The sequence below is a fragment of the Pelophylax lessonae genome, assembly GCF_965119305.1.
Source record: "Pelophylax lessonae genome assembly, chromosome: 8".
Lineage (NCBI taxonomy): Eukaryota > Metazoa > Chordata > Amphibia > Anura > Ranidae > Pelophylax > Pelophylax lessonae.
Genome location: NC_138775.1, coordinates 466,045 through 493,734, shown reverse-complemented (window position 1 = coordinate 493,734; position 27,690 = coordinate 466,045). Strand labels below are relative to the sequence as shown.

Genomic DNA, 27,690 nt, shown 5'->3' with positions numbered 1-27,690 from the left:
CACCGCTCAGAGGATGACGCAGCAACAAGTGGATGGATAATCCTTCGTCTCCACCCGATTCTCCCGTCCGTAGACAAAGTAGCTGCAGCTCTTCCCCTTCCAGTTGTACTCCACCTTGGTGAGGGGCAGCCACTCGATGGATTGTCTCTGGGGACACAGAGGAGAAATTGGGGGTCACAGTACAATCAATCACAACTGGCAAAGCTGCACACTGCTGGCTCCGATTATAGAAATGTCTCAGTATGACCGATGTGTCTGATGAGTTTATTTCCTAGGATGTCACCTCCATCTAGTGGCCACAATGTGTTACTTTCCTGACAAAACCTCACTCAAGAAAATACTGCATTATAACCATGAGCCGACGATCATAGAAAATATGCATATTACACACATTATGGGGGAATGATCTTGACCCTCCAACTGCCACTTTTGCTGGTCAGCTTGGTCTGTATAACCTGGTCCAAACATCCATTACCATCACTAATGGATAAGCACCCTGTAAGCGCTGAATAAACTATATAGAATCTGCTACAAAACTGAGTCAGACAAGCGATGCTCAGCCATTCACAGGAGGCTTTGTATTGAATGGATGAATACAAGGCTTCCTCTGGTTGGGATCCTCAGCTGAATTAGCCATCCACCCAATCATATTTAACCACTTCCCCCGGGTGGCCATCATGTGACATCGGGGTGAAGTGGTAATATCTGGGTGATGGGTGCAGCTGCCGGCATCATTCCGATAACTGGTTTCAGCCGGTGATTCCCTGAACCGTAAGAACAATCTTAGGGGAGGTTTCGCCACTTCATTATTTTCTCTGGTCTCACCTGGAAGTTTACCATAGAGCTGACCAAGGACCAGATGGTCTCTATGACTCTCGGAGGCCGCAAGTGACATTATGATGTCACTTCTGGCGCTGGCAGATGTAAACACTGTGGTGTTTTTTTTTTTTTAATTGGAAAGCCTGAGATCGATTTATTGTTTTTCTTTGCTTTCCAGATCCCAGCCCAGAGCAGAGATGTGACCCCCCACCCCCAACTTCTCCATAAAGAGGACCTGTCATGCCCTATTCCTATTACAAGTGAGGTTTACATTCATAGTTACATAGCAGTTGAGGTTGAATAAAGACAGCAGTCCATCCAGTTCAACCTCTGTAGGTGCGATCATCTCTCATACCCCTGAATGTTTTTATCCTTGAGATGTATGTCCAAAAGTCTTTTAAAAGTATCCTTACTCCCCGCAGTTACCACCATTTGTGGTAGAGAGTTCCACAGTCTTATAGCCCTTACTGTAAAATAACCCCTGCGTAGCCTGAGGTTAAATCTCTTGTTCTCTAATCGCATTGTATGTCCTCGTGTCCTCATGCAATCCTTGCGACTGAATAGTTTATTTTCTATGCTCTGATCACCATTGAGGTATTTGTAAATTGCTATCATGTCCCCTCTCACGCGTCTCTTCTCCAGGGAGAATAAATCGAGCACTTCTAAACGTAATTAAGGTCCTCCAATCCCCTAATCAGTTTAGTTGCCATTCTCTGGACTCTCTCCAGCTCCAACACATCCCTCCTGAGGACTGGTGACCAGAACTGGACAGAATACTCCAGATGCGGTCGGACCAGAGTTTTATAAAGTGGAAGGATTATAGTCTTATCTCTGGAATACATCCCTTTCTTTATGCATGCTAATATTCTGCCGGCTTTGGCAGCTGCTGCTTGACATTGCATGCTATTGCTAAGTCTATCTGCTACTAAGACTCCCAGATCTTTCTCCATTTTGATACCCCCAGGGGTTCCCCCCCTAGCGTGTATTTTGCCAATGCGTTATTAGTCCCTAAGTGCAATACCTTGCACTTATCCACATTAAACCTCATTAGCCATAAAGATGCCCACTCTGTTATTTTGTTCAGGTCATTCTGTAAGATTTCTGCCTCACGATGTAAAGTTATTGTCCTGCTCAATTTTATGTCATCTGCAAACACTGAGATCGAGCTACTGATCCCGTCCTCAATGCTGTTTATGAATAAATTGAACAAATTGAATCCTGGATGCATTCCTTCTTAATAGGAATAAAAGTGATCAAAAATTAAAAAAAAAAAAAAAAAAAGCCTCCTGTGAATGGCTGAGCAGCATTTGGCCTTTCACAGGAGGCTTTGTATTGAATACAAGGTTTTCTCTGGTTGACTGAGGTGTTGGCGATCGTGAGGTCATTTTGCCACCTCTCCAACTCAGCCAACCAGAAGAAGCCTTGTATTCATTACAAAGCCTCCTGTGAATGGCTGAGCAGCATTTGGCCCAACTAGATTTGGTTCTGGGAGTGGGATGGGAGGTCTCCGTCCTGCCGCTGAAACACAATGCTGTATCCTGGATGCAGCGGATTCCATATACAGGTTATTCAGCGCTCTGTAATGAAGGTAATGGCAGAAAGCTGGAGTTTGCTTTTAAAGAAATTGGAAAAAAACAAGAAAACGAATGCAGCCACCACATCTAGGAGTTGGTAAACTGCATTATAGGACATTTGTTTTTGGGTTTAAAACTGCTTTAGACTAAATGTGAATTATAAAAGGGCGATAGCCTGCAGTCATCTATGAATTCACTTTTCCATTTCGTTTTATGGTGACTTTAGAAATACTTGTAATGGTAAATCCGGCAAACCTGAGCTGAACCCTGGCACAAAAATCCATTTCATATCCCTGAAGAGCCACAAAACCAGCCCCCCTGCACAATGAGAGCAGAGCTGTGCGAGGGGCCCAGCAGGCTCCACCCACTACAAGGGGGGCAGAGACCAGATCAGCCCAGCCCCCCTGCACAATGAGAGCAGAGCTGTGCGAGGGGCCCAGCAGGCTCCACCCACTATAGGGGGGGCGGAGACCATAAGCAGTGGGTGGTCTTTATTACAGAAGTCTCACACTGGATGCACAGATCTGGGAGAAGATTCCGGAAGAAGTCACATGACTGATGGATTTATTATTCCGGAATTCGGATATAAAGGACTCGGCACCTCTGAATGGAGCATTGCACTCCTCAGGATCCAGAAATAACAGGTAAGTGGTATCCCTGTACTTACCTGCTTCAGTATCCGGGAGCTGGAGATGAACTGGGAGTAATGCTGCTGGACGGCCGTCTGGGACGCCTGATTGATGGACGCATCGGGGAAATTCACCAGAGGCGGCACCTACATCAACAGACAACCAATCACCATCCAAGAATGGAGGAAAACCTTCACACGATAGAGGAGAGTAATGACAGCCCCTCCTATACACATCCAGCCCCCCCCCCCCCCCGAGACAGACCCAGCCCCCCATTCTCATCCAGCCCCTCCATTTACACATCAAGCCCCCCTGCCAATACACATCCAGCCCCCCCCCCCGAGAGACCCAGCCCCCCATTCACATACAGCCCCTCCTATACACATACAGCCCCCTCCATACACATCCAGCCCCCCCCCCCCCCCGAGACAGACCCAGCCCCCCATCCTGCCAATACTCATCCAGCACCCCCCCCCCCCGAGACAGACCCAGCCCCCCATTCACATCCAGCCCCTCCATATACACATCAAGCCCCCCTGCCAATACACATCAAGCCCCCCTCCCACCCATATGTATCCAGCCCTCCCCAGACAAACCCAGCCGTCCCCCCTGCCAATACACATCCAGACCCTCCCCCTATACACATCCAAGCCCCCCTGAGACAGACCCAGCCGCCCCATACACATATCCAGCCCCTCCTATACACATCTAGTGCCCCCCCCCAAGACAGACCCTGCCAATACACATCTAGTGCCCCCCATTCACATCCAGCCTCCCCCCCCCCTGACAGCCCCAGCCCCCACATTCACAGCCAGCCCCTTCCTCCCATACACATCTACTAAAAAGCCAGCCCTACACGCGTGTTTTCTTTGGATCCACCAACACTGGAGGGGGACGCTCAAATAAAAATAAGCTCAATGAACGGACACAATTAGGAGTCTAAATCACGATTTTTCAGAATACAAAATCATGAAAGTCTCTCAGGATTTTTTTAATAATTAAAAAATTCAGACCTTACACAAGCATGAACAATAAAGTTTGTTGATGTTCCCAGTTTTTTTTTTTTTTTTCGAATGAAGGACACATTGTCCTGCCAACATACATGGAACCGATTCCCAAATACATATTACATAGTTACATAGTTTGTGAGGTTGAAAAAAGACATCCGTCCATCCAGTTCAACCTATGATGTGTGTGTGTTTGCTGTTAACCGTACATTATATACCCCCGTATGTTGTACATTGTATACCCCTGTAGGTTGTACATTGTATACCACTGTAGGTTATACATTGTATACCCCCTGTATGTTGTACATTGTATACCCCTGTAGGTTGTACATTGTATACCCCTGTAGGTTATACATTGTATACCCCCTGTATGTTGTACATTGTATACCCCTGTATGTTGTACATTGTATACCCCCTGTATGTTGTACATTGTATACCCCTGTAGGTTGTACATTGTATACCCCTGTAGGTTATACATTGTATACCCCCTGTATGTTGTACATTGTATACCCCTGTAGGTTGTACATTGTATACCCCTGTAGGTTATACATTGTATACCCCTGTATGTTGTGGTCTTTAAGGTCCCCATCTAATAGTTTTTTGAAACTATCGATGCCCCCTGCTGATACGACTGCTTGAGGAAGAGAATTCCACATCCTTACTGCTCTCACAGTGAAGAACCCCCTGCGTATTTTAAGGTTAAACCGCCTTTCCTCTAGTTTTAGTGAGTGGCCACGTGTCTTATTGTATTCCCTTACTCTGAATAGTTTGTTCCTTATGCTAGGGTCGCCAGTACAGTATTTGTACATTGATATCATATCCCCCCTCAATCGTCTCTTCTCCAGAGAGAATAGGTTCAGTGCTTGTAGTCTTTCCTCATAGCTAATGTCCTCCATTCCCCTAATTATTTTTGTTGCCCTTCTCTGGACTTTCTCCAATTCCAGCACATCCTTCCTGAGGACCGGTGCCCAGAACTGGACGGAATACTCCAGATGTGGCCGGACCAGAGTCTTGTAGAGAGGGAGAATAATCTCTTTATTTCTGGAGTGAATCCCCTTTTTTATACATCCCAGTATTCTGTTGGCTTTGCTTGCAGCGGCTTGGCATTGCATGCCACTGCCAAGCCTGTTGTCTACCAGTACCAGTAAACCCTCTCCTGTATGAGGTGTCCAGCCTATCCAAGATATCCAATAGATGGAGCAACCCCAATGTCAGCCAGGGGCTCCATCCATGGTTAGATGCCCTCCCCCCACCTCTAGTGTCAGCCTGGGGCTCCATCCATGGTCGGATGGGCCCCCACCCCCAATGTGAATCAGGGGCTCTATCCATGGATAGATGCCCCCCCCCCCCCAGTTTTAGCCAGGGGCTCCATCTATGGTTGAGTCCCCCCCCCTAGTGCCAGCCAGGGGCTCTATTCATGGTCAGATGGGTCAGCCAAGGGCTCCATCCATAGTTAGAGGAGCCCCCCCTAGTGTCATCCAGAGGCTCCATCCATGGTTAGATTGGTCACTCTAGTGTGAGCCAAGAGCTACATCCATGGTTAGACAGCCCAACCCATTGTCAGCCTGGGAATTCATCCAAGATCAGCCAGGGGCTTCCATCCATGTTGAGATGGGCTTTCCTTGTGTCAGCCAGGGGCTCCACCTATGGTTAGACAGCCCACCCTAATGTCAGCCAAGGGCTCCATCCATGGTTTTATATTTTATATATATAGCATCAGATGGAAAAAGAAAATCTCACCAATAGCTGCTCATCTGCGAAGATTTTTTCGCCAGTCACCTTCTTGAAGAGGTCAGTGTTGAATTCGGAGCGGTGGTCAGGAATGAACTCATACAGGTTGTTCTTCCTGCAGAACAAAATATCAAATCTCTAAACTGGACTTCTCTTCATATACACTTTATGGAATGTTGTTTAAAAAAAAAAAAAAAACAACACAACCCACACACTACAATCCTCAGTTCTATACCACTCCCACACACGTCAAGCCACACCCCCTTTAAACCACACCCCCCTCACAGCCTCCAAAGGAACAGAAGCACAAAGATTTACCAGTTGGGATTCAACCGACCCCAAGAAGGTTTACTCCACACAAAGTATATTGTATACTCACCATGTAACCGTCAGCTCGATGTAGGAGATCACTTGCCCCTTTCCGCTACAGCCGGGGCAGGTCTGCACGTTCGTCTGGTTGCAGGTTTTGCATCTGTTCACAGAATAGAATTTGGTGAATGGATGGGTAATCAGAGGTTTTTGGAATTTTCACCAAGCAGTTCAATAGACAAACGAATTTCAAGCAATTGGTTTAGAATTGGGTGGCGTAGGAAAGGGTTCAAGACCTCATAGGTTTATTTTTTGCCCTGCCTGTGGAAGGAAGAAGTTTTGGATATAAATATAACCCAAAACAAGCAAATTCTTCACCCTCTTCACTAGTGGCACAGCGCCCATCACAGACCCTCTTCACTAGTGGCAAGGCCTCCATCGCAGACCCGCTTTACTAGTGGCACAGCACCCATGCAAGACCCTCTTCACTAGTGGCAAGGCCCCCATCGCAGACCCTCTTCACTAGTGGTACGCCACTTGTAGCAGACCCTCTTCACTAGTGGCACGCCACTTGTAGCAGACCCTCTTCACTAGTGGCACGCCACTTGTAGCAGACCCTCTTCACTAGTGGCAAGGACCCCATCGCAGACCCGCTTCACTAGTGGCACGGCACTTGTAGCAGACCGTCTTCACTAGTGGCATGCCACTTGTAGCAGACCCTCTTCACTAGTGGCAAGGCCCCCATCGCAGACCCGCTTCACTAGTGGCATGGCACTTGTAGCAGACCCTCTTCACTAGTGGCACGCCACTAGTAGAAGATCCTCTTCATTAGAGGCACGGCCCTTTAGCAAACCCTCTTCACTAGTGGCACAGCACTTGTAGCAGACCCTCTTCACTAGTGGCACGGCCCCCATTGCAGATCCTCTTCACCAGTGGCACGCCACTTGTAGCAGACCCTCTTCACTAGTGGCACGGCACTTGTAGAAGACCCTCTTCACTAGTGTCACGGCCCCCATTGCAGATCCTCTTCACCAGTGGCACGGCACTTGTAGCAGACCCTCTTCACTAGTGGTACGGCACTTGTAGCAGACCCTCTTCACTAGTGGCACGGCCCCCATTGCAGACCCTTTTCACTAGTGGCACGGCACATGTAGCAGACCCTCTTCACTAGTGGCAAGGCCCCCATTGCAGACCCTCTTCACTAGTGGCACGGCACCCATCACACACCCTCTTCACTAGTGGTACGGCACTTGTAGCAGACCCTCTTCACTAGTGGTACGGCCCCCATTGCAGACCCTCTTCACCAGTGGCACGGCACTTGTAGAAGACCCTCTTCACTAGTGGCACGGCACTTGTAGAAGACCCTCTTCACTAGTGTCACGGCCCCCATTGCAGATCCTCTTCACCAGTGGCACGGCACTTGTAGCAGACCCTCTTCACTAGTGGTACGGCACTTGTAGCAGACCCTCTTCACTAGTGGCACGGCCCCCATTGCAGACCCTCTTCACTAGTGGCACGGCACTTGTAGCAGACCCTCTTCACTAGTGGCAAGGCCCCCATTGCAGACCCTCTTCACTAGTGGCACGGCACCCATCACACACCCTCTTCACTAGTGGTACGGCACTTGTAGCAGACCCTCTTCACTAGTGGCACGGCACTTGTAGCAGACCCTCTTCACTAGTGGCAAGGCCCCCATCTCAGACCCTCTTCACCAGTGGCATGGCAGTTGTAGAAGACCCCTTTACTAGCTGTACTGAGGTCACGTTGAATTGCCGCCTAGACACAATGTCTGTGCAGAACACATGTACTCCCAATGCTTTCCCAACACTTACCCTTCTGAACCGCTTCCATCGCAGTGTGAACATTCTTCTCCAGCACTGCGTCCAGACCCATTACACCATCCACATTTTTCCTGGGAGGAATAAAAACACAAAACATACCACAATGAATCATTGGCAAGGTTTACTTTTTGCTGCTTCTATTTATTGAAAATGTAAATTTCTGAAAGCAGCCAACAATCTTCTCTTCCTCCATGGACCCCTGTGAGGTAAGAAGACAATGGACAGATAAAATTGGGGCTGTCCATGAAATTCCTCAAAGTATTCAGACCTGGTTGTCGGTGTACTGTTAACACTCCTAACTTATGTTGGCCATACACTAGCAGAAAAATTGTTTGAAAATCTGTCAAATAGAAAATCGGTTTTAACTTTTCAGAGACGAAAAATTGAAGGGACGGTTTGGAAAATGCTACTGAACGATAAATTGTAAGGTTAATGTGTTTCTCGCCCGAACTGTTTGCACCGCGCATATGTGACAAACTGAACGAAAAACGGATTTGTGTCCATTGAATGATTTATCATTTGAAATTCGGTCATTACATCATGGCACGATCGTCTGCTCTCATGGCCGATTTTTCGTTTTTCATAAAGGAGTTTGAACGATCTTTCGGCTAGTATATGTCCAGCTTAAGGAAGACCCCCGTGTGGTTAGGCACCCAGGTTTTAACTGACTGTCCCATTACTAGTTCTGGGGCAGAAAATGCTCTTCAAACAGTCCCAACAACCTGCCAAAACTCCCACCATCTTTCTGGGCTTAAGTGGGGAGAAAAAAGAACCTTGAATACATTCCGTGTTGCCATTCTGCCCAAGCTGGTGGCATTTCCCTTTAAATAGAAAAGCGACTTGGGTATCCAAGAAAAGGAATTAGAAAGGTGATTGCAGTGTTCCCGGAACCCAATCATCACGCAGCACTTTGTAACCAGGACTGGGACGGTTCACAAACTAAGCAAGGACAAAAAGTAGAGAACAAAGCGCCGGGACCGCCATGGATTAAAAACAATTTGTTAGACTTCCAGTACGAAATAGAAATACATTTTTATTATTACAGGTCAAGAATTGTGAACTTTGAGGCCTCAAATGACCTTGTTACAGATTGAGTCAAAACCCCTTCAGTTTGAAGCACGCATTGCGTCCATTGTTGAAATGGTTTTATTTACATGAACTTTGAGATAAGAAGCTATGTCATCTGCCCCCAAAAGGAAATTGTGTTTGGTAAAATTTGAATATAATGCTCTGGAAAGGCAGGCAACTAAATTGCTTATCCCAGGTGGGACGGCCTTGGGGGGGGGGGGGGGGGGTACATACAACAGACCTCAAAGGATAAAAGTCATGAAAAGAGAGAAACCAGAGGGATCATAAAACATTATGTTCTGGCCATGAGACGTTTATCACACAATGGCCAAAACTCAAATTCAGGATGACACCTGTGTTCACCCATCCACTAGCAGATAAACTATTGTTTCAACCATAAGAAGACAAACAAACGGAAATCAGCCTGGACAAAGACTAGAGTCTGTAATTCATTTACCTACACACATACGGGGGTAAAGATTGTGTCATACAGACAATTGTCCATTGAAAACTAAATGGTATCAAAGAAATATTGTCAGACTGACGAGAACTGCATCCTCAAATGAATTTCATATAATCATAAGCTTATACAACATCCTTGTCCCATCATATACAAAAGTGGGTTGTGGAACTTATGATGTTATGACAATCTTCTATTGAGAAGTACATTATATCTATTATATAGTAGTGTCAATTGGTCTGAATTTCTCCCATATTTTATAATCCAGTCCCAAATCATGACTGTATTGTTGTTAACATAATAATCCCTTATTGGATAATATTCTGATTGGAAATAACCCATGTGTAGAAAAGTTTACATATACAAGTTGTTGTGTAGCTATATTATTATATATATATATATATATATATATATATATATATATATATATATATAACTGTCCATGTATCTATATCATTCTTACTGCTAATAAATGTAAAGTATATAGGTAAATCAGTAATTTCCAATCATTATATACTATATATATATATATATATATATATATATATATATTGTATTAGTAATATTCTTAATTCAATGGTGTTACCAAGTCCAATCTTTACTTAGATACATGGTGGATATTAGATGGACATGTATAGAGGATGAGAGCATGGATAAATGATTATGTTGTTTGTTATGATAGTCTTAAATGGAGAAATTATACAGTTTTAATATCCCATATATTGGTTAACTAGTAGAGGTGTCGCCCAATGACCTCAGTACTTAATGGTTAAGTAATCTCAACCAATGGGGATAATGTTCCTCCCACTGGGTTTGGTTTATGGTAATTTTTACTGCCCTTTTGTTCAACACAATATAAAAAGGAACCCCAGATGTAATAGGACACATCACGACACTCTCACATTGCCCTTCATACATTACATATACAACACACACGCTACTACAGCCATGCATAGACTCATCTATACAGACTCCATCTTGCTCCATCATGTATCTGAAACTTGGAGGGACGCCAAACGAAACTCCTCCCTAACTGGCCACCATCTTGGAAAGGCCGCCATCTTAAGGACTCTGGTAACGACCATTCTAAGCTAGCAGCCATCTTAAGTATGGTAAATATATCTTGCTTATTATTTGATTGTTATTTACTATCATTTCTTTTCTTCCTTACATGTTTTATATTTCATATTTAAGAGTAACGAGATTACAGTCCCAGCCGTATTAACCATACGTAGATTTTTCTCTAAGAGCTGATTTTTGCTTTTTAGAACATTTTTATTAATATCAGATTTAGCGCATATTGGCGTATTAGTCTCACGTTTTGCATAGCCTATTCTCGCTTCATCTGCAGTGGAGTGACTATCGGCTGCGCAATTCGCAGACAATTGTGGTCTGATTATATAGCACATTTATCTATGGTTTATGCTACTACATCTGGGAAAAACGCAATCTTGCTTTATTTTACTTTCATCGTTTAGCTAAATATCACATTGCATTTATCGTTTTAAGTTTGTAATTTATGTAAAGTTATCTCTTTGTGTCACTCAAGTCTGATCATTTATGGTGAAAACATGTCTGGTGAATAAATATACTTGTATATTCCCTGCTGTAGACTGTTTCACTAAGATTGGTATATGCTTTTAAAAAGAAATTAATCGATCAAAAGGAACTCATTCTACTCGTTCAGAATAATATTCTCGAACATGTAAAACACACAACAAATTGAAAGTTTGTTAAAGGAAAACTGAACTCACAATGGAGCGTAAAGTGGAAATGTCGGCTGGCTTGGCAAACGGAGAAATGCCCCTGAAACGGATCGTCATAGCAACCTTTCACCCTGAAGTAAGGGTCACCCTCTTCCTATCGCCTCCATTGGAGGTCCACAATGAAATTCCTCCTTCCACAGCCATGCCGGACTATTACAGGACATCTGCTCCACACTCCCATGACCAGAGCGCCCCCTTCTGTTCCACTGAGTGCAGCTTTACGGTTCTTCAAATATTGGAGGTTGGCATAGCTCCCAACTGTCCCTTCAAATATTGGAGGTTGGCATAGCTCCCAACTGTCCCTTCAAATATTGGAGGTTGGCATAGCTCCCTTCTGTCCCTGATTTGGAACAAAGTCGCTCAGTCCCTCTTTCCTCCATTGGTCCTTCATGTTGCTCTGATCTATATATTTGTATATAAAATGCACTATTTATCCTCCAGCGATAAACCTTTCATCCAATTTCTACATTGCTGCATTTATACATTTTAAAAGCCAATATAAAAGAATTTGTAGAGGGAAAAAAAAAGCACTTGTGGGATAAACAAATAGTTTTTTTATAGAACAATTTTTAAGGGGGGGGGGGGGGGGGGAACGTGTCCTACACCTTCATACTTTTGCTAATCCGTGCCCCTTCTTCCCATCTCAGAAATTTGGGGGGTGTGGGTTTGTACATACACAGGCCTTTATCCATTGTTCTTATTGATGTCCTTCACTTCTGTCCTAGCAACATGACAGGAGGATAGGTGACAATAGACTCATAGCAACAAAGAGATGCCAGGGGTCCTAACCCTTTCCCACTCAGCTTTGTCTGGAGTGCCCCTTTACATATTTCATCTATTCCATTCCTGTCATTTGAATGATGGCTACAATTTACATCTATAAATGGCGGCTGCCGTGTTTTCCCCAGAACTATTAGGACTTACCCGTCCATTTCCATTACATTTCTGACAGATGATCTTCCCCTTTCCATGGCACTCTTCACATTCCTGGAGGAGAAGATAGAGGACAGAAGGGTCACCAATGAGAACACTTCCCCCAATCTATGTAACAGAGCTCGCAGCCAAATATCGCACAGCTCTGCAGAACAAGTATCGGACACATTTACTTATACACGCCAACAAATCTCAGAGTTACACACGGTGAAGTGACAATCGGACAACGAGATTTGAAAGTTAAATTCTTCTTAAAATATTTTTGTGGGACCTGGCTCCACACATCTAGACAAAAATGCCCCCCACCCCCCGGTATAAAGTCTCCTGAAATACTCATCAAGCACCCCAGGAGGCTTTGGGACAATTGCCAGAGCCAACTGAACCCCGTTGGGGCGAGGCACCTGAAGTGACAGTCAGCTCTGACAACATGAGAAGAGAAGATGGCGGTGCAGGACCAGGAGTGCAGCTGCAGAGCTGAGGTTCCACCACACAATGCCGGATTCAGCATAGATGAAAGAGAGCGATCACAGGACCTGCCACCACCACGCGTCTTGTACTTTCCTCCGTATGGAAGAGACCTTACCTTCTTGGAGGAGGTGTGAGGTACCGGCTGTTTTTTTGTTTCATCATGGAAGAGGGCCGGAGGTTCCAGGATGATCTCCCAGGGCTGAGGAGCCGGCCCTTTGGATGGACCATCCAGATTCTCACCTGCAGGAAGACGAATACAAGGACTTCAGTTCACAGACAATTCTCATTATTCTGAAATTTTTTTCACCAAACTGTTTCACATTTAAGTTCCTGCTCTTGTGATTGGCTTATTGGTATCTACAGGACTCAGCAAATCACAAATTCTATAGATACACAAGCCCACAAACTGGTTATCATCCAACAAACTTCTGTAGACCAATCAGAACCAAGATATTTCAGGTGACTTCATAACGCAGTGCACCATGACGCAGAGTATACGTACTTTGGTAATCTGCAGAGCATTGGGTGTTGGCAGCCACTCTACAGCACAAAAAGAGTTCCATTCACAATCAGTGCCACTGAAACACATGGGGAACCCCAATACTATGGAGAGGTTTTGCTGTAACATGCGTTATAATGCAATCGTTTCACAATCTGCATGTGTAGATCATCACTTTGCAGTCAGATTTACTTCAGATGAAGTCTGAACGTCCTGCGTAGGGATTGCTCTTCACAGTTCCTCTGGAGGTGCAAATCTCTGATGGCCGACAGAAAACATTGTGTGGCCAAAAGTCCTGTGCCTGGAGGTGACCAGGAAATTTACGAGTCCACTAGAACCTTCCAGAATCCCAGCACAGCCCTCAGAGGAACACAGGGGCAAGAAATGGCTGAATGTCCCCAAAATGAGGATTCGATTGGAGATGTTAAAAGGGAGTGAAGACCCCTCCCCCATAGTGAAATAAGGTCAGCTCCCCCCATAGTGAAATAAGGTCAGCTCCCCCCATAGTGAAATAAGGTCAGCTCCCCCCATAGTGAAATAAGGTCAGCTCCCCCCCATAGTGAAATAAGGTCAGCTCCCCCCCATAGTGAAATAAGGTCAGCTCCCCCCATAGTGAAATAAGGTCAGCTCCCCCCATAGTGAAATAAGGTCAGCTCCCCCCATAGTGAAATAAGGTCAGCTCCCCCCCATAGTGAAATAAGGTCAGCTCCCCCCATAGTGAAATAAGGTCAGCTGATGGCCATTTCAACAATTCACCAAAATCCCACCCATGAATGGTCTCCACAGATCATGAAATCCAACACTCACTTGTTGTTAGCGGTTTGGTCGTAAATTGGCAGGACCGTGACTCTGTGAAGGTTTCCAAGCGATACTGCCAATAAAAGAAGACGATAGTTATCATTCAATAGGAGGAGACATTAATTTGGGGGTCCTCGTGTCAGTGAAGACCTCCAGCTGTATTCTCACCCTATATGTATTGAATGGCTTCATTTGCTGGATTTCCATCTCTTGCACGGGGGAGGAGCCATAGCAGCACTGGCCACTGACGTAGTCCTGAAGGGCCTGCTTCGCCGTCTCCTGGCTAATAGAGGGAACCCTGCGGATGGAGAAAATTACAGTTGATGTCACATGAAGGAAAAATATCGCACCTTACCCAACTTTATGGTCATCGGGAGAATAATCATCATTATATTCCTCAGACCCAAAAACCCAATACTGATTTTATTTGTTGGGCTCCTAAAATAAGAAAAAAAAAAAAGCGCACGATCTCATGCAATTAGTCACTTTATTGAATTGGATAAAATCAGATTGGATTGCAGTGACCTTTGTCGGTAGAAAGTTACATAGTTACATAGTTAGTGAGGTTGAAAAAAAGACATCAGTCCATCCAGTTCAACCTATGATGTGTGTTTGCTGTTAACCGTACATTGTATACCCCCTGTATGTTGTACATTGTATACCCCCTGTATGTTGTACATTGTATACCCCTGTATGTTGTACATTGTATACCCCTGTATGCTGTACATTGTATACCCCCTGTATGTTGTACATTGTATACCCCTGTATGCTGTACATTGTATACCCCCTGTATGTTGTACATTGTATACCCCCTGTATGTTGTACAATGTATACCCCTGTATGTTGTACATTGTATACCCCCTGTATGTTGTACATTGTATACCCCCTGTATGTTGTACATTGTATACCCCCTGTATGTTGTACATTGTATACCCCTGTATGTTGTACATTGTATACCCCTGTATGTTGTGGTCTTAAAGGTACCCATCTAATAGTTTTTTGAAACTATCGATGCCCCCTGCTGATACCACTGCTTGAGGAAGAGAATTCCACATCCTTACTGCTCTGACAGTGAAGAACCCCCAACGTACTTTAAGGTTAAGCGCTTATTCAGACTGGTGCGACACAACTTGCTGGGGCGACTTGCAGGGACTTCATATAATTGAAGTCAATGCAAGTCGCCTCCAGGTCGCCCCAAAGTAGTACAGGACCCTTTTGTGTCGCTCCTATTAGAACGGGTCCTGTACTATTCAATGGCGAGCGACCGACCGCGTCTTGTAAGGCAACCAAGTCGCCTGACAAGTCGCGCTAGTGTGAATGGACCCTAAACCGCCTTTCCTCTAGTTTTAGTGAGTGGCCATGTGTATTATTGTATTTCCTTTCTCTGAATAGTTTGTTCCTTATGCCAGGGTCGCCAGTACAGTATTTGTACATTGATATCATATCCCCCCTCAATCGTCTCTTCTCCAGAGAGAATAGGTTCAGTGCTTGTAGTCTTTCCTCATAGCTGATGTCCTCCATTCCCCTAATTATTTTTGTTGCCCTTCTCTGGACTCTCTCCAGTTCCAGCACATCCTTCCTGAGGACCGGTGCCCAGAACTGGACAGCATACTCCAGATGTGGCCGGACCAGAGTCTTGTAGAGCGGGAGAATAATCTCTTTATTTCTGGAGTGAATCCCCTTTTTTATACATCCCAGTATTCTGTTGGCTTTACTTGCAGCGGCTTGGCATTGCATGCCACTGCCAAGCCTGTTGTCTACCAGAACCCCCAGGTCCCTTTCCATCCTAGACTCACCCAGAGGTTCCCCCCCTAGTGAGTAGCTTGCTTTCTGGTTTCTGGCCCCCAAGGATGAGCATTGCACACAGGCTCAGAGCGGGGAGGATGGAAGCTGCCCCATGGCCAGTGATGAAGGAAGGTGCGGCTTCAGGTGGAATCCTCACTTGTGGAGCCGACAGGTTCAGCAAAGACCGGGCCATGGTGCAGCTTCCATCCTCCCCGCTCTGAGCCTGTGTGCAATGCTCATCCTTTCTGATAAACGTCACTGCAATCTAATTTGGTTCCATTCAATAAAGTGATCCATTGTGCCAGATGACGGCCCCAATGTTTTTATTTTCTAGATTAGAACATGGCTCTGTGCATGATGAGTGCAGGAGACCTTTCTACGTGGATTACAGACGAGCCATCGATTGGGCTCACATATCACAGAGAAGGGTTCGTGTCTTTTCTGTGACTGGTAACCGAAAATAAGAATAGAAGCACAAAAATGTGTTTCCCCAATTTTGTTTTCCTTCACAAACTACAGAAACATGGATGCCGCGTCCACCAAAGCCTTTCACAACCCATCGGGGTTTACCAAAGATAGAAAATGAGTCAATTCTGCAGAGAATCCAATCAGCTTCTATCCTCAGCTTCTATCCTCCGCTTCTATCCTCCGCTTCTATCCTCCGCTTCTATCCTCCGCTTCTATCCTCCGCTTCTATCCTCCGCTTCTATCCTCCGCTTCTATCCTCCGCTTCTATCCTCAGCTTGTTTCGGCTTTAGCAGTAATTGCCCTCTCTAGGGTCAGTAGATAAACCCCATTGCAGCTACAAAGGCCAGCTTTTCATTGGACACAGCAGAAAGCCAATAGCCTGCAGAAGAAGACAAAGCGGAGGCGGTCACTCCCTGGGGTACGCCCCCCTTGTAATGTAAAGAAACCATAGAAGAGGCGCCAATATACTCATCAATATCTTAAATCTGGGTAAAAGAATAGAAATACAGATGGGGCTGCACTGAATATGAAGGACAAAACCCAACATGACATTGAGACATCATTGCGTTTCTTCACCTTTATATTACACTTTGGATTATTACTGATTTAGGAAATTTCTGAGTCACCGGGAGTGGAAATCCTCCTCTCCTCTGGATCACAATCTCTGAATCTGATTGGTAACGTTCTCTGGGTTACCTTTCCATGATTTTCTATAAATTGATAATCTATACAGATCACGGAGGAGCAATGCTGAGGTGGAGGAGATCGATCGATGTGTGGACACCAGAAGTGAAGTCAGGTGTCTCCAACTTCCTTTAAAGAAGAACTATAGGCAACCCCCCCCCATTTTGGAAGGGGGAGGGTTATACCCATCAGCTTATTTTTTTTTGCCATCTATGTCCCATAGAAAAACAGGAAGTGAGGGGAAATGCCTGAAAATTAACCGCTTGCCGACCGCCGCAAGAAGATTTACTGCGGCGGTCAGCCCCTCACCGGCAAAGTGACGTAAATATATGTCACTAGGCTGTGAGGCTCTGGGGAGCGAGCGCACGCCGCCGGCGGCACGCTCCTGCGTGGTCACGGACCCCCCGCGCATGTGACCGGCGGACCCGATGTCCGCCGCTCACTCTGCGATCGTCGGGGGAGAGGGAGAAAGGCAGGCAGCTTGTGTAAACAAGCCACCTGTCATTCTCCCCTGTGTAGAAACACTGATCATACGGTTCTACTATGTAGGACCGTTGATCAGTGTAACTACACCTCAACAGACAGCCAATCACAGTTAGAATCACGCCCCTAGGGACACACACAGCCCCTCCCTCTCAAATACAGTTAACCCCTTCCCTGCCAGTGTCATTTTACAGTAACAGTGCATATGTATAGCACTGATTACTGTAGAAATGTCACTGGTACCCCCAAAGTGTCAAAAATGTCAGTCAAGGGTCCGACAAAAAAAAAAAAAAAAAAAAAAAAAATCACAGATCGCCGCCATGACACGTAAAAAAAAAAAAAAAAAAAAAAAAAAAAAACAACAAAAATGACAAAAATCTTTCCCTTAGTTAGTAAACGTGATAACTTTTGCGCAAACCAATCAAAATACGCTTTTTGCGATTTTTTAACCAAACATAGGTAGCATAAAACAAATTGGCCGAAAATGTTAAAAAATTTTGATTTTTACTTTTTTTTTTGGGGGGGGAATTTCATATAAAAAAATGTGAAAAATATTGTTATTTTTGCAAAATTGACGCTCTTTTTTTGTTTATAGCGCATGATCAAAAAATCGCACAGGAGATCAAATACCACCAAAAGAAAGCTCTGTTTGTGGGAAAAAAAGGACGTCAAATTTGTTTAGGTACAGCGTTGCACGACCGCGCAATTGTCCGTTAAAGTCACGCAGTGCCGAATCGCAAAATACCCCCTGGTCAGGAAGGGGGTAAAATCTTCCGGGGCTTAAGTGGTTAAGGGAACCCTTTGGGGACCCCCAGGTCACCAGAACTAGTGTCCCCCATTGGAAGATTTCCCCTCTTACTTTTCTGAGGACAACCCAAAATGTGGGATTTTCTTTTACTTTTAATGATAAACCGGACACAGAGGATGAAAGGAAGAAAGGGAAGGAAGCGCCAACTAAGTGTAGAATCCCAGTTATATTTTAATAGTAAAAGATTAAAAACACACAGAAGAAGTATAGATTAGAAATTCTCATCTGTTGTTGGTATTTGTGGAGTCCTCCTAAGTCCGTCCTGCAGGACCGCTGTCCTCTGTTCCATCTGCTGGAAGGATCGGAGGAACAAGGAAACAAGGCAACGCGTTTCGAGCATTTGGCTCCTTCTACAGGCTCTGGGTTGCCTTGTTTCCCTTTCTCATCCGGTTCCTCCAATCCTTCCGGTGACATCACTTCTTCTGTACATTCCACACTGGTTCAAGAGGCTTCTCCAGGTTCCGGAGTCCGCCATCTCCCTGCCCAGCAGCTGGAACAGAGGACAGCGGTCCTGCAGGACGGACTTAGGAGGACTCCACAGATACCAACAGATGAGAATTTCTAATCTATACTTCTTGTGAGTGTTTTTAATCCTTTACTATTAAAACCTACCTGGGATTCTACACTTAGCTGGCGCTTCCTTCCCTTTCTTCCTTTCAGTCCACACAGAGCGGTCACAACTCTGAGGACAGCAGCCGCAGGTGGTCCCGCATTTTTCTTTATTGCACCCCCAACACTAAACGGATCGCCTTTCACCCCAATTATTGGTAGATATTTACAACCATCGCTGGCTGGTCTATATAGAGATATAACCTGTGCACCAATATCTCTATTCCTCAATGGATCTACCCAACGGGGACACAGACAGCAATAAAAACTGACAGGGGGTCTAATCCCTCCCCTCTCCATCCAAAACTACAAAAAAAGTTTTGCCTTTAATTACACTTTAACTGGAACTTTTGAAAGTAAATCAGTGAACTATCAGGGGAACTTTCATTGCAGACTAAAGCCAGGGCCGGTGCTTCCACTAGGCAAACTAGGCAGCCGCCTAGGGCGCTTTGCCATCTAGGGGCGCAGCCACGAGTCAGCACTCACTCTCCGTCATGAATGATCCTTGTGAGCTGAGGAAAGGGGCGGCAGTGGGGGAGGAAGAAGGGACAGAGGAAGATGCCAGGTGTCTGGGGCAGTGGCAGAACTACCAGGCCTTGGCTTTCCACCATTGTTGGGGGAGCCCCAAGGGGCAGGAAGGGAGCCCACCGGAGTGCTAGCTGCATAATGATCCTCTTCGTCTGGAGCTAAGCGGCCTAATCCCTGGGCGGGAAGTGAATCTCTAATCTGAGCTGGTGGGCAGCCGTTCATTTTCCTGGGTTGGTATTAAGCAGGGAGTGGAGGAGAGCTGAACCTGAGCTCAGCACTGGAGGGCGGAACCTTTACTGGGGCAGAAACAACGAGGCACCGGAAGGGTCTGAGGAGGTTGGTGATGAAGGATGTGCGGAGCTCTCCGACTGCTGCTTCTCCCTCCACCAGGAGCCGGTTGGAGCTGTGGGGAGCACTGTGGTCCTGGAGAGGAGAGTCCTGGGAGAAGGAATCAGCAGGATCACAGTGAAGGAGGGCAGAGTGGGGGCCACTCTCTTCATACCACCCAGTGAGTGTCCCCAGAACAGGGGATCAGGGTCCCTGGGTGTGACATGGAGCATCCCTGGTATGAAAGGGAATCGGGGTACCAGGTGTGACATGGGGGAGAGGGGTCACCAGGTGTAACAGGGGTTTGGGGTCACCAGGTGTGCCATGAAGAATTGGGATCCCTGAGTGTGCCATGGGGGATGGAGGTCCCCAGGTGTGACATGGAGGAACATTGGGATCACTGGGTATGACAACATTACATGGAGGAACCATCAGATCGGGGTCACTGGATATGACAGAGCAGTTTTTAACCCCTCCCCCTTTTTTTTGGGGGGGAGGGGGGGGGGGCACAAGTAGCTGATCTTGCCTAGGGTGTAAAACAGTCTAGCACCGGCCCTGACTAAAGCTACTTATAAAATGCATATACAGTAAAACCTTGGTTTGAGAGTAACTTGGTTTGAGAGCGCTTTGCAAGACAAGCACATTTTTAAAATAAATTTTGACTTGATATACAAGTAGCGTCATGTCACAACTGGGTATAAAAGAGAAGAGGGCGCCTCTAAGTGTAGCAATATGGTTACATTTAATGAAGGTTCAATATTTAGCAGCTCACAGGGTTGATGATTAAAACAGGCACATCTAAGTATGCCGGCATCCGGGGTAAAGCTGTCCACATAGATCATCCTCCGCACCGCCATCTTCATCACACCCTTCCACGCTCCACGAGCGATTCAAAGTCTCGCTTTCAGATCACTCTACTGCAGGGTAGTCTTCCCAATCACAATTGCGGACGGACATCAGTGAGAGCCGGTGGTTCAGAAGACGGTCTATGTGGACAGCTTTACCCCGGATGCCGGCATACTTAGATGTGTCTGTTTAATCATCAACCATGTGAGCTGCTAAATGTTGTACCTTCATTAACCACTTTACAACCGGAGGATTTTGCTGTCTTCCGTCCAGGCCACTTTTTGCGATTCGGCGCTGTGCGACTTCAACTGACAATTGCGCGGTCGTGCGACGCCGTACCCAAACGAAATTTACGTCCTTTTTTTCCCACAAACAGAGCTTTCTTTTGGTGGTATTTGATCACCTGTGCGATTTTTACTTTTTGCGCTATAAACAAAAAAAAGAGCGTTTATTTTGAAAAAATAACAATATTTTTCACATTTTTTTATATGAAATTCCCCCCAAAAAAGATGTAAAAACCAATTTTTTTAAAAGTTTTTGGCCAATTTGTTTTATGCTACATATGTTTGGTAAAAAAAATCGCAATAAGCGTATTTTGATTGGTTTGCGCAAAAGTTATCGCGTTTACTAACAAAGGGAAAGATTTCTGTCATTTTTGGTGTTTTTTTTTTAACGCGTAATGGCGGCGATCTGCGATTTTTTTTGCGGGACTGCGACATTGCGGCGGACAGACCGGACCCCTGACTGACATTTTTGACACTTTTGGGGGTACCAGTGACATTACTGCAGTAATCAGTGCTATATATATGCACTGTTACTGTAAAAATGACACTGGCAGGGAAGGGGTTAATTTTATTGGAGAGGGAGGGGTTAATGTATGCCTGGTGCTTACTGACGTGTAGGGGGGGAGGTGACTATGTGATTCATGGACAGATCGGATGTCCAGCTATGCTGAACAGTCCCATCTGTCACTCCCTGTCACTATGGAGATCCGCCCGCTGTGTTTACACACAGCGGGCGGATCTCCAGACTCGATCCCCGACGATCGGGTAAGAGCAGCGGCGATCGCCGCTGCTCCTCCCCTGGCCCGACTCCCGCTGTGAATGAAAACAGCGGGAGCGAGCCTCCGGCGGCGCGCAAGCGCCGCCCAGAAGGGGAGGAGTCCAGTCACGTTAATACTACGTGACTGGACGATAACGAACCACTCTGCCGCAGTACTATTACTGTGAGCGGTTGCAGAGTGGTTAAATGTCCCCATATTGCTACACTTATGCCCCATACACACGTACAGATTATCTGCAGACTTTTGTCTGCAGACTTACCTTTTCTATGTAGTGCAAGGGCCTGCCGGATTGCATACAAATTGAAAGTGTTTAGGTTTGACCTCATATTACATGGTTTTGGTAAGTCTGCAGACAAAAGTCTGCAGATAATCTGCATGTGTGTATGGGGCATTAGAGGCTCCTCTCTCCTCTTTTATACTCTGTAGCTCCTGCTGGATTTTGCTTCTAATCCCCTTGTGGAGGCGCCATTTGTGGATGGACATTTTATGATGACACAACCAATCACATTGCTATAATCTTTGTATATAGACTATAAACTGAAAGACTTATGAATAAATGGCTGTGGAACGAATCATCTGAGTTTCCATTATTTCTTATGGGGAAATTTGCTTTGCTATAAGAGAGCTTTGGATTACAAGCATGTTTCCGGAACGAATTATGCTCGCAATCCAAGGTTTTACTGTATAGTGGAATGGTCCCAGGATCTGGTAGAGATCTGGTGTTCGCTGTGACGGGGGGACACCATGGACTCTCCTGATGCCGGTGCTTTGGGTGCCAATCAGATGTGACCATCAATGTCAGTATGAAGTCCAATTATCTGGAATTTCCTTCCCTCCATTATTGGAAAAGCAACGCAGCTGAATGTATAGAGGAGATCTGCTGAGTGCACAATCCCTGGATTTATATGAGACACAAGTGGGGGGCCAGGAGCAGAAAGAAACATTCAAAGATGGCGCAGGGGGTGTGGGTTGGGGGGGAGGGCGCAGGGGGTGTGTTGGGGGAGGGGACGCTATGAGCAGGAAGAAACATTCAAAGATGGCGCAGGGGGTGTGGGTTGGGGGGGAGGGCGCAGGGGGTGTGTTGGGGGAGGGGACGCTATGAGCAGGAAGAAACATTGGATAACGCTGTAAGCCGTGCTTGTGGTTTTTTTGGGTTGATTTTTGACTCCGGTTTTAGCTCCTCCAAGTATCACAAATCTCCACATTTCAGGGACCAGGGCCGGCCATACATGGATCCCTTCCTGCTGACCCAGCCGGGATTCCATCCATCTATGGGCAAGCTGATTGGATGGATAGACCTGAGGGCAACCAGCCGGTGAATATTTTCATTCAATTACTGCTGGAGGATAAAGCCGCTATCAGCAATCAAAGGGTTTTTCACCCTTGGAAGGAAAGAAAACTAAAGAAGGCCCCATTCACATTTGTGTGACCTGAACATTGCGCAACAGTGCCGTGATTTTTGCCGCAACTTTGACTGGATTGAAGCAATGGCTGTGTAATGCGAGGTCTATGGACCTCGAGTCGCATTAAAGTCATCCCAAAGTAGTGCAGGAACTATGAAGTCACTGCAGCTTGAAGTAGCACAGAGATGAATGCTACCCATTGGAAATCATTGGGTATGAACTTGGAACTGCAAAGTCGCAAGACAAGTCACACAAGTGTGAAAGGGGCCTAAGGGGCTGCTTTGGACCCCCTTCCTCAGAGATTTGAAGGTTGTAAAGCGGCCATTTCTAATCCTTCCCACAGATCAATAGTTCTTCCTGATGTGTAGCTGAGACATTAATCAGTGTTACCGACAGCATAATCCAGGAGATCTTCTGTATGGGAGACCCCAAGGAGGCCTCAATGGGAGACCCCAAGGAGGCCTCAATGGGAGACCCCAAGGAGGCCTCAATGGGAGACCCCAAGGAGGCCTCAATGGGAGACCCCAAGGAGGCCTCAATGGGAGACCCCAAGGAGGCCTCAATGGGAGACCCCAAGGAGGCCTCAATGGGAGACCGCAAGGTGGCATCAATGGGAGACCACAAGGAGGCATCAATGGGAGACCACAAGGAGGCATCAATGGGAGACCGCAAGGTGGCATCAATGGGAGACCACAAGGAAGCATCAATGTGAGACCGCAAGGTGGCATCAATGGGAGACCACAAGGAGGCATCAATGGGAGACCACAAGGAGGCATCAATGGGAGACCACAAGGAGGCATCAATGGGAGACCCCAAGGAGGCCTCAATGGGAGACCGCAAGGTGGCATCAATGGGAGACCACAAGGAGGCATCAATGGGAGACCACAAGGAGGCATCAATGGGAGACCGCAAGGTGGCATCAATGGGAGACCACAAGGAAGCATCAATGTGAGACCGCAAGGTGGCATCAATGGGAGACCGCAAGGAGGCATCAATGGGAGACCGCAAGGAGGCATCAATGGGAGACCGCAAGGAGGCATCAATGGGAGACCGCAAGGAGGCATCAATGGGAGACCACAAGGAGGCATCAATGGGAGACCACAAGGAGGCATCAATGGGAGACCACAAGGAGGCATCAATGGGAGACCACAAGGAGGCATCAATGGGAGACCACAAGGAGGCATCAATGGGAGACCACAAGGAGGCATCAATGGGAGACCACAAGGAGGCATTAATGGGAGACCACAAGGAGGCATCAACGGGAGCATCTCATTGGTCCTCTTCATTATTACAATGAGAGAAGTAAAAGGGGATCCCGGATTGGATGTCACATTATAAGTTTTTAGTTGCTGGCCCGGGTGACGCGGTTCCTGAAGCGGATCATCTGCGTCACCAAAGCAAACCACATGGCTGCAGACCTCCACGCCCCGATATAAACCCGCCATTTTCATTTAGGTGTAATCAATGAACTTCTTTTTTCCGTACTTTAAATCTGACAATTCTACCACAGAAAATCTTCTGCTTGATAAAGTAAATCAATAAAAAATACCCAGCGTGTCCAATTCAGAGCGGCGCCCTGTCCAGCCCAATTATTGCTCATCTGGGACTACAGAATGATTAGTCTGGGATGTGGAGAATAGGATAGGGGGTTGGGTTGGAGATGTTTTTCCAAACGAAAACTGGGCAGGGCTTACACCACTTATTATATTAATATTCCTGACTGATCAATATTTTCTGTAAAGGGGAAATAACGCGAGGAACGGCCATATTGCAGAAATCTCAATCCATTTCTTGCCTTGCATACATTTCTATATAATGAAAGCCTCTTACGTCCAATCTGTGTTTGCAGCTGTGGGGAGGGCATCGGGTCCGGGTCCCACCACTGGCGGGGGAGGAAGAAACTTCCCACCTGTAAAGAGAAGTAAAGAGTTTTGTCTGTAATTCTGGCAGATTGTGAAGAATCCTTAAGGAGGTTCTCCCTGCCTGGAGCTTGGAAGCCTAAAATCGGAATTTACACAACTGCTGGTCTGCAGGAGGAGAGGAGAGACCCAGAGAGCAGAACCGGGCAGAACCTCAGATCCAAAATAACATCCAGAAAAGAAAAACCTCCAAAATGACTTCATCCAGAGATTGTCTTATTTCCCGTCATGTCGGGTTTTGTGGTTTCTGCTGCTCTGGGGGGGGGTTTAAGTCGTACCCAGAAGTTGGGGGACAATGACCATTCTTTATACTCCTGGCCATACACATGTAAACAACCTCTACAAATCTCTTAATTGGCCAAAACCTTTTACATAAGCCCCCCAATGAGGACCCCCACTCCCCAATGAAGATCCACCCAATGAGGACCCCCCCAATGAAGATCCTCCTTCTCCCTAGTGAGGATCCACCCCCCCCCCCAAATAGGACCCAGGATCAATCCAATGATGATCCACCCCCCCCAATGAGGAGGACCCACTCCCCGAGTGAGGACCCGCCTCCTCCCCGACAACCCCCCCCAATGGGGACCCCCCAATAAAGATCCCCCCTCTCCCTAGTGAGGATCCACCCCCCCCCCCAATGAGGACCCGTTATCAATCCAATATGATCCACCCCCCCCCCAATGAGGACCCATGATCAATCCAATATGATCCACCCCCCCAAATGAGGAGGACCCACTCCCCGAATGAGGACCCGCCTCCTCCCCGACAACCCCCCCCAATGGGGACCCCCCCAATAAAGATCCCCCCTCTCCCTAGTGAGGATCCACCCCCCCCCCAATGAGGACCCGTGATCAATCCAATATGATCCACCCCCCCCCCCCCAATGAGGACCCATGATCAATCCAATATGATCCACCCCCCCAAATGGAGGACCCACTCCCCGAATGAGGACCCGCCTCCTCCCCGACACCCCCCCCCCCAATGAGGACCCCCCAATAAAGATCCCCCCTCTCCCTAGTGAGGATCCACCCCCCCCCTTGAGGACCCATGATCAATCCAATATGATCCACCCCCCCAATGAGGTACCCGCCTCCTCCCCGACACCCCCCCCCCCGATTGGGGACCCATCCCCCTCTGCCAATACTCCCACAACACATAATATTCAGTTTGGATCCATGAGTTCTCACACAATGTCGCAGTTCCAGATCTGTAGGACATCGTGCCTCAGAATGTGTGACTAGAAGAGATGCTTCATATTGAAATGGGGAAATGTTGATCGGCAACAATGGACACATCATTCGGGGAACAGATGGAGCCCTACATACAATTGGGCAATACAGATTCCAACATGAAAGTATTTTACAGACTAAAGTCAAATATCTGGCCAACTTACCTCCATCCCCCGCCATTCCTTCATAGCCGGGTATGCCGGAGAACTGGGGATAGGGGGCAGTCTGAGGCAGGAGGGGGTTTGTGTTGACTGGGGGATAGAACCCTGGAGCCATGGTGGGATTCATAGCGGAGGGGTAGATTGGTCCCGGAGGTATCATGGGATTTGGTCCCGGAGGTATCATGGGATTCGCTCCAACTGAGGAAGAAGAACAATAAATCTTAGGTGGTGGTAAAATAATAATCAGATGCGGGCCGTTCATGGAGGAACGAGGTTCATAGATGCCTCCTCTGCCAGTAACTGAGGCATACCTGTATTCATCATCGGGTATCCCGGCTGAACCGGCTGCCCCATCATTCCATAATTCGGCACCTCCATGGTTCTGGAAAGAAAGAAAAAAAATAAATAAAAATGATATGGATACAAATCTAATAAGAAGCCAATCAGCGGCATGTAAAGCCAATTTCCTCTTACCTGAATGTGGAGGTTCTGTTCTGATTGGAATAACGTTTCCTCCATCATAGAAGAAAGTGTATGGTGGGTGAGGGGACAAACCGAGGGGGGGGGAGATATACTGAGGAGAGGAGATATGACATGCGGAGGGGACAAACCACCAATATAGGACTGTGCCACATGGATACTATTATTTATCATTGTGCAGCCATTAAAAACAGCACCAAGCTGATAATGTGTGAAAAGTTGTGACTGCGCAGATGGAGAATATATATATATATATATAAATATCAAAAAGTTCAAAACCTAATCATAATCTAAAATCCAATATACATGTAATCTGCAAATCAACCCTCAAATACATATAAAAAAAACATGATTCCGCCCCCCCCCCCACAATTCTGGCCCCCCTCTCACACGATTCCGCCCCCCCCCCCTCACACGATTCAGGCCCCCCCCCTCGCAAGATTCCGGCCCCCCCCCTCGCAAGATTCAGGCCCCCCCCCCTCACACTTGTACGACCTGAAAGTCGTGCGACTTTGACACAACTTGAAGCAATGGCTGTGTAATGTGAGGTCTATGAACCTCAAGTCCCATCAAAGTCAGACCAAAGTAGTGCAGGGACTTTGAAGTCGCACAGATATGAATGGTACTCATTGCAAATCATGGAGTATGACTTGTGTAGCACTGCCCCCTTGAGGACTGCTGGATATTACACTTTCGGGGCCCCCTGGGTTACCGTTGGCATTAACAATTTAATACTTTTACTTCTTGGCGCAGTCAATGATCAGTCTAGGGGCATGGAGTTGTTTTTGGGGTTTTATTTTAAATAGGGATGGGAGAAGGGAATATTGGGATACTCCAAATTAACTATTCACAAGATGCAAGGACTCCTATCTGATGATGCAGCCAGGCTGTTGATCCAACCTGCCACAGGTTTAAGTCTCCTGCTAGAAGACTTGGTGAACTACATTTATCTTTGGGACACTCTCCTCAGTATCCCTTTTCTGTACTGCTGACAC

At 46.6% G+C, this 27,690-nt stretch overlaps 1 protein-coding gene across 1 annotated transcript; it reads right to left on the bottom strand.

Moving 5' to 3' along the window:
* Positions 1–26,593, bottom strand: LOC309561944 (protein SSUH2 homolog; the record flags this gene model as incomplete). The annotated part of the gene is made up of 12 exons (XM_082266032.1): positions 1–147; positions 3,061–3,168; positions 5,770–5,875; positions 6,140–6,232; positions 7,902–7,981; positions 12,129–12,191; positions 12,721–12,845; positions 13,912–13,975; positions 14,071–14,200; positions 24,737–24,815; positions 26,219–26,407; positions 26,527–26,593. The coding sequence occupies 12 exons, from the start codon at positions 26,591–26,593 to the stop codon at positions 7–9; spliced, it is 1,245 nt and encodes a 414-aa protein (XP_082122158.1). The 3' UTR covers positions 1–6.
* Positions 26,594–27,690: the final 1,097 nt, after the last annotated feature.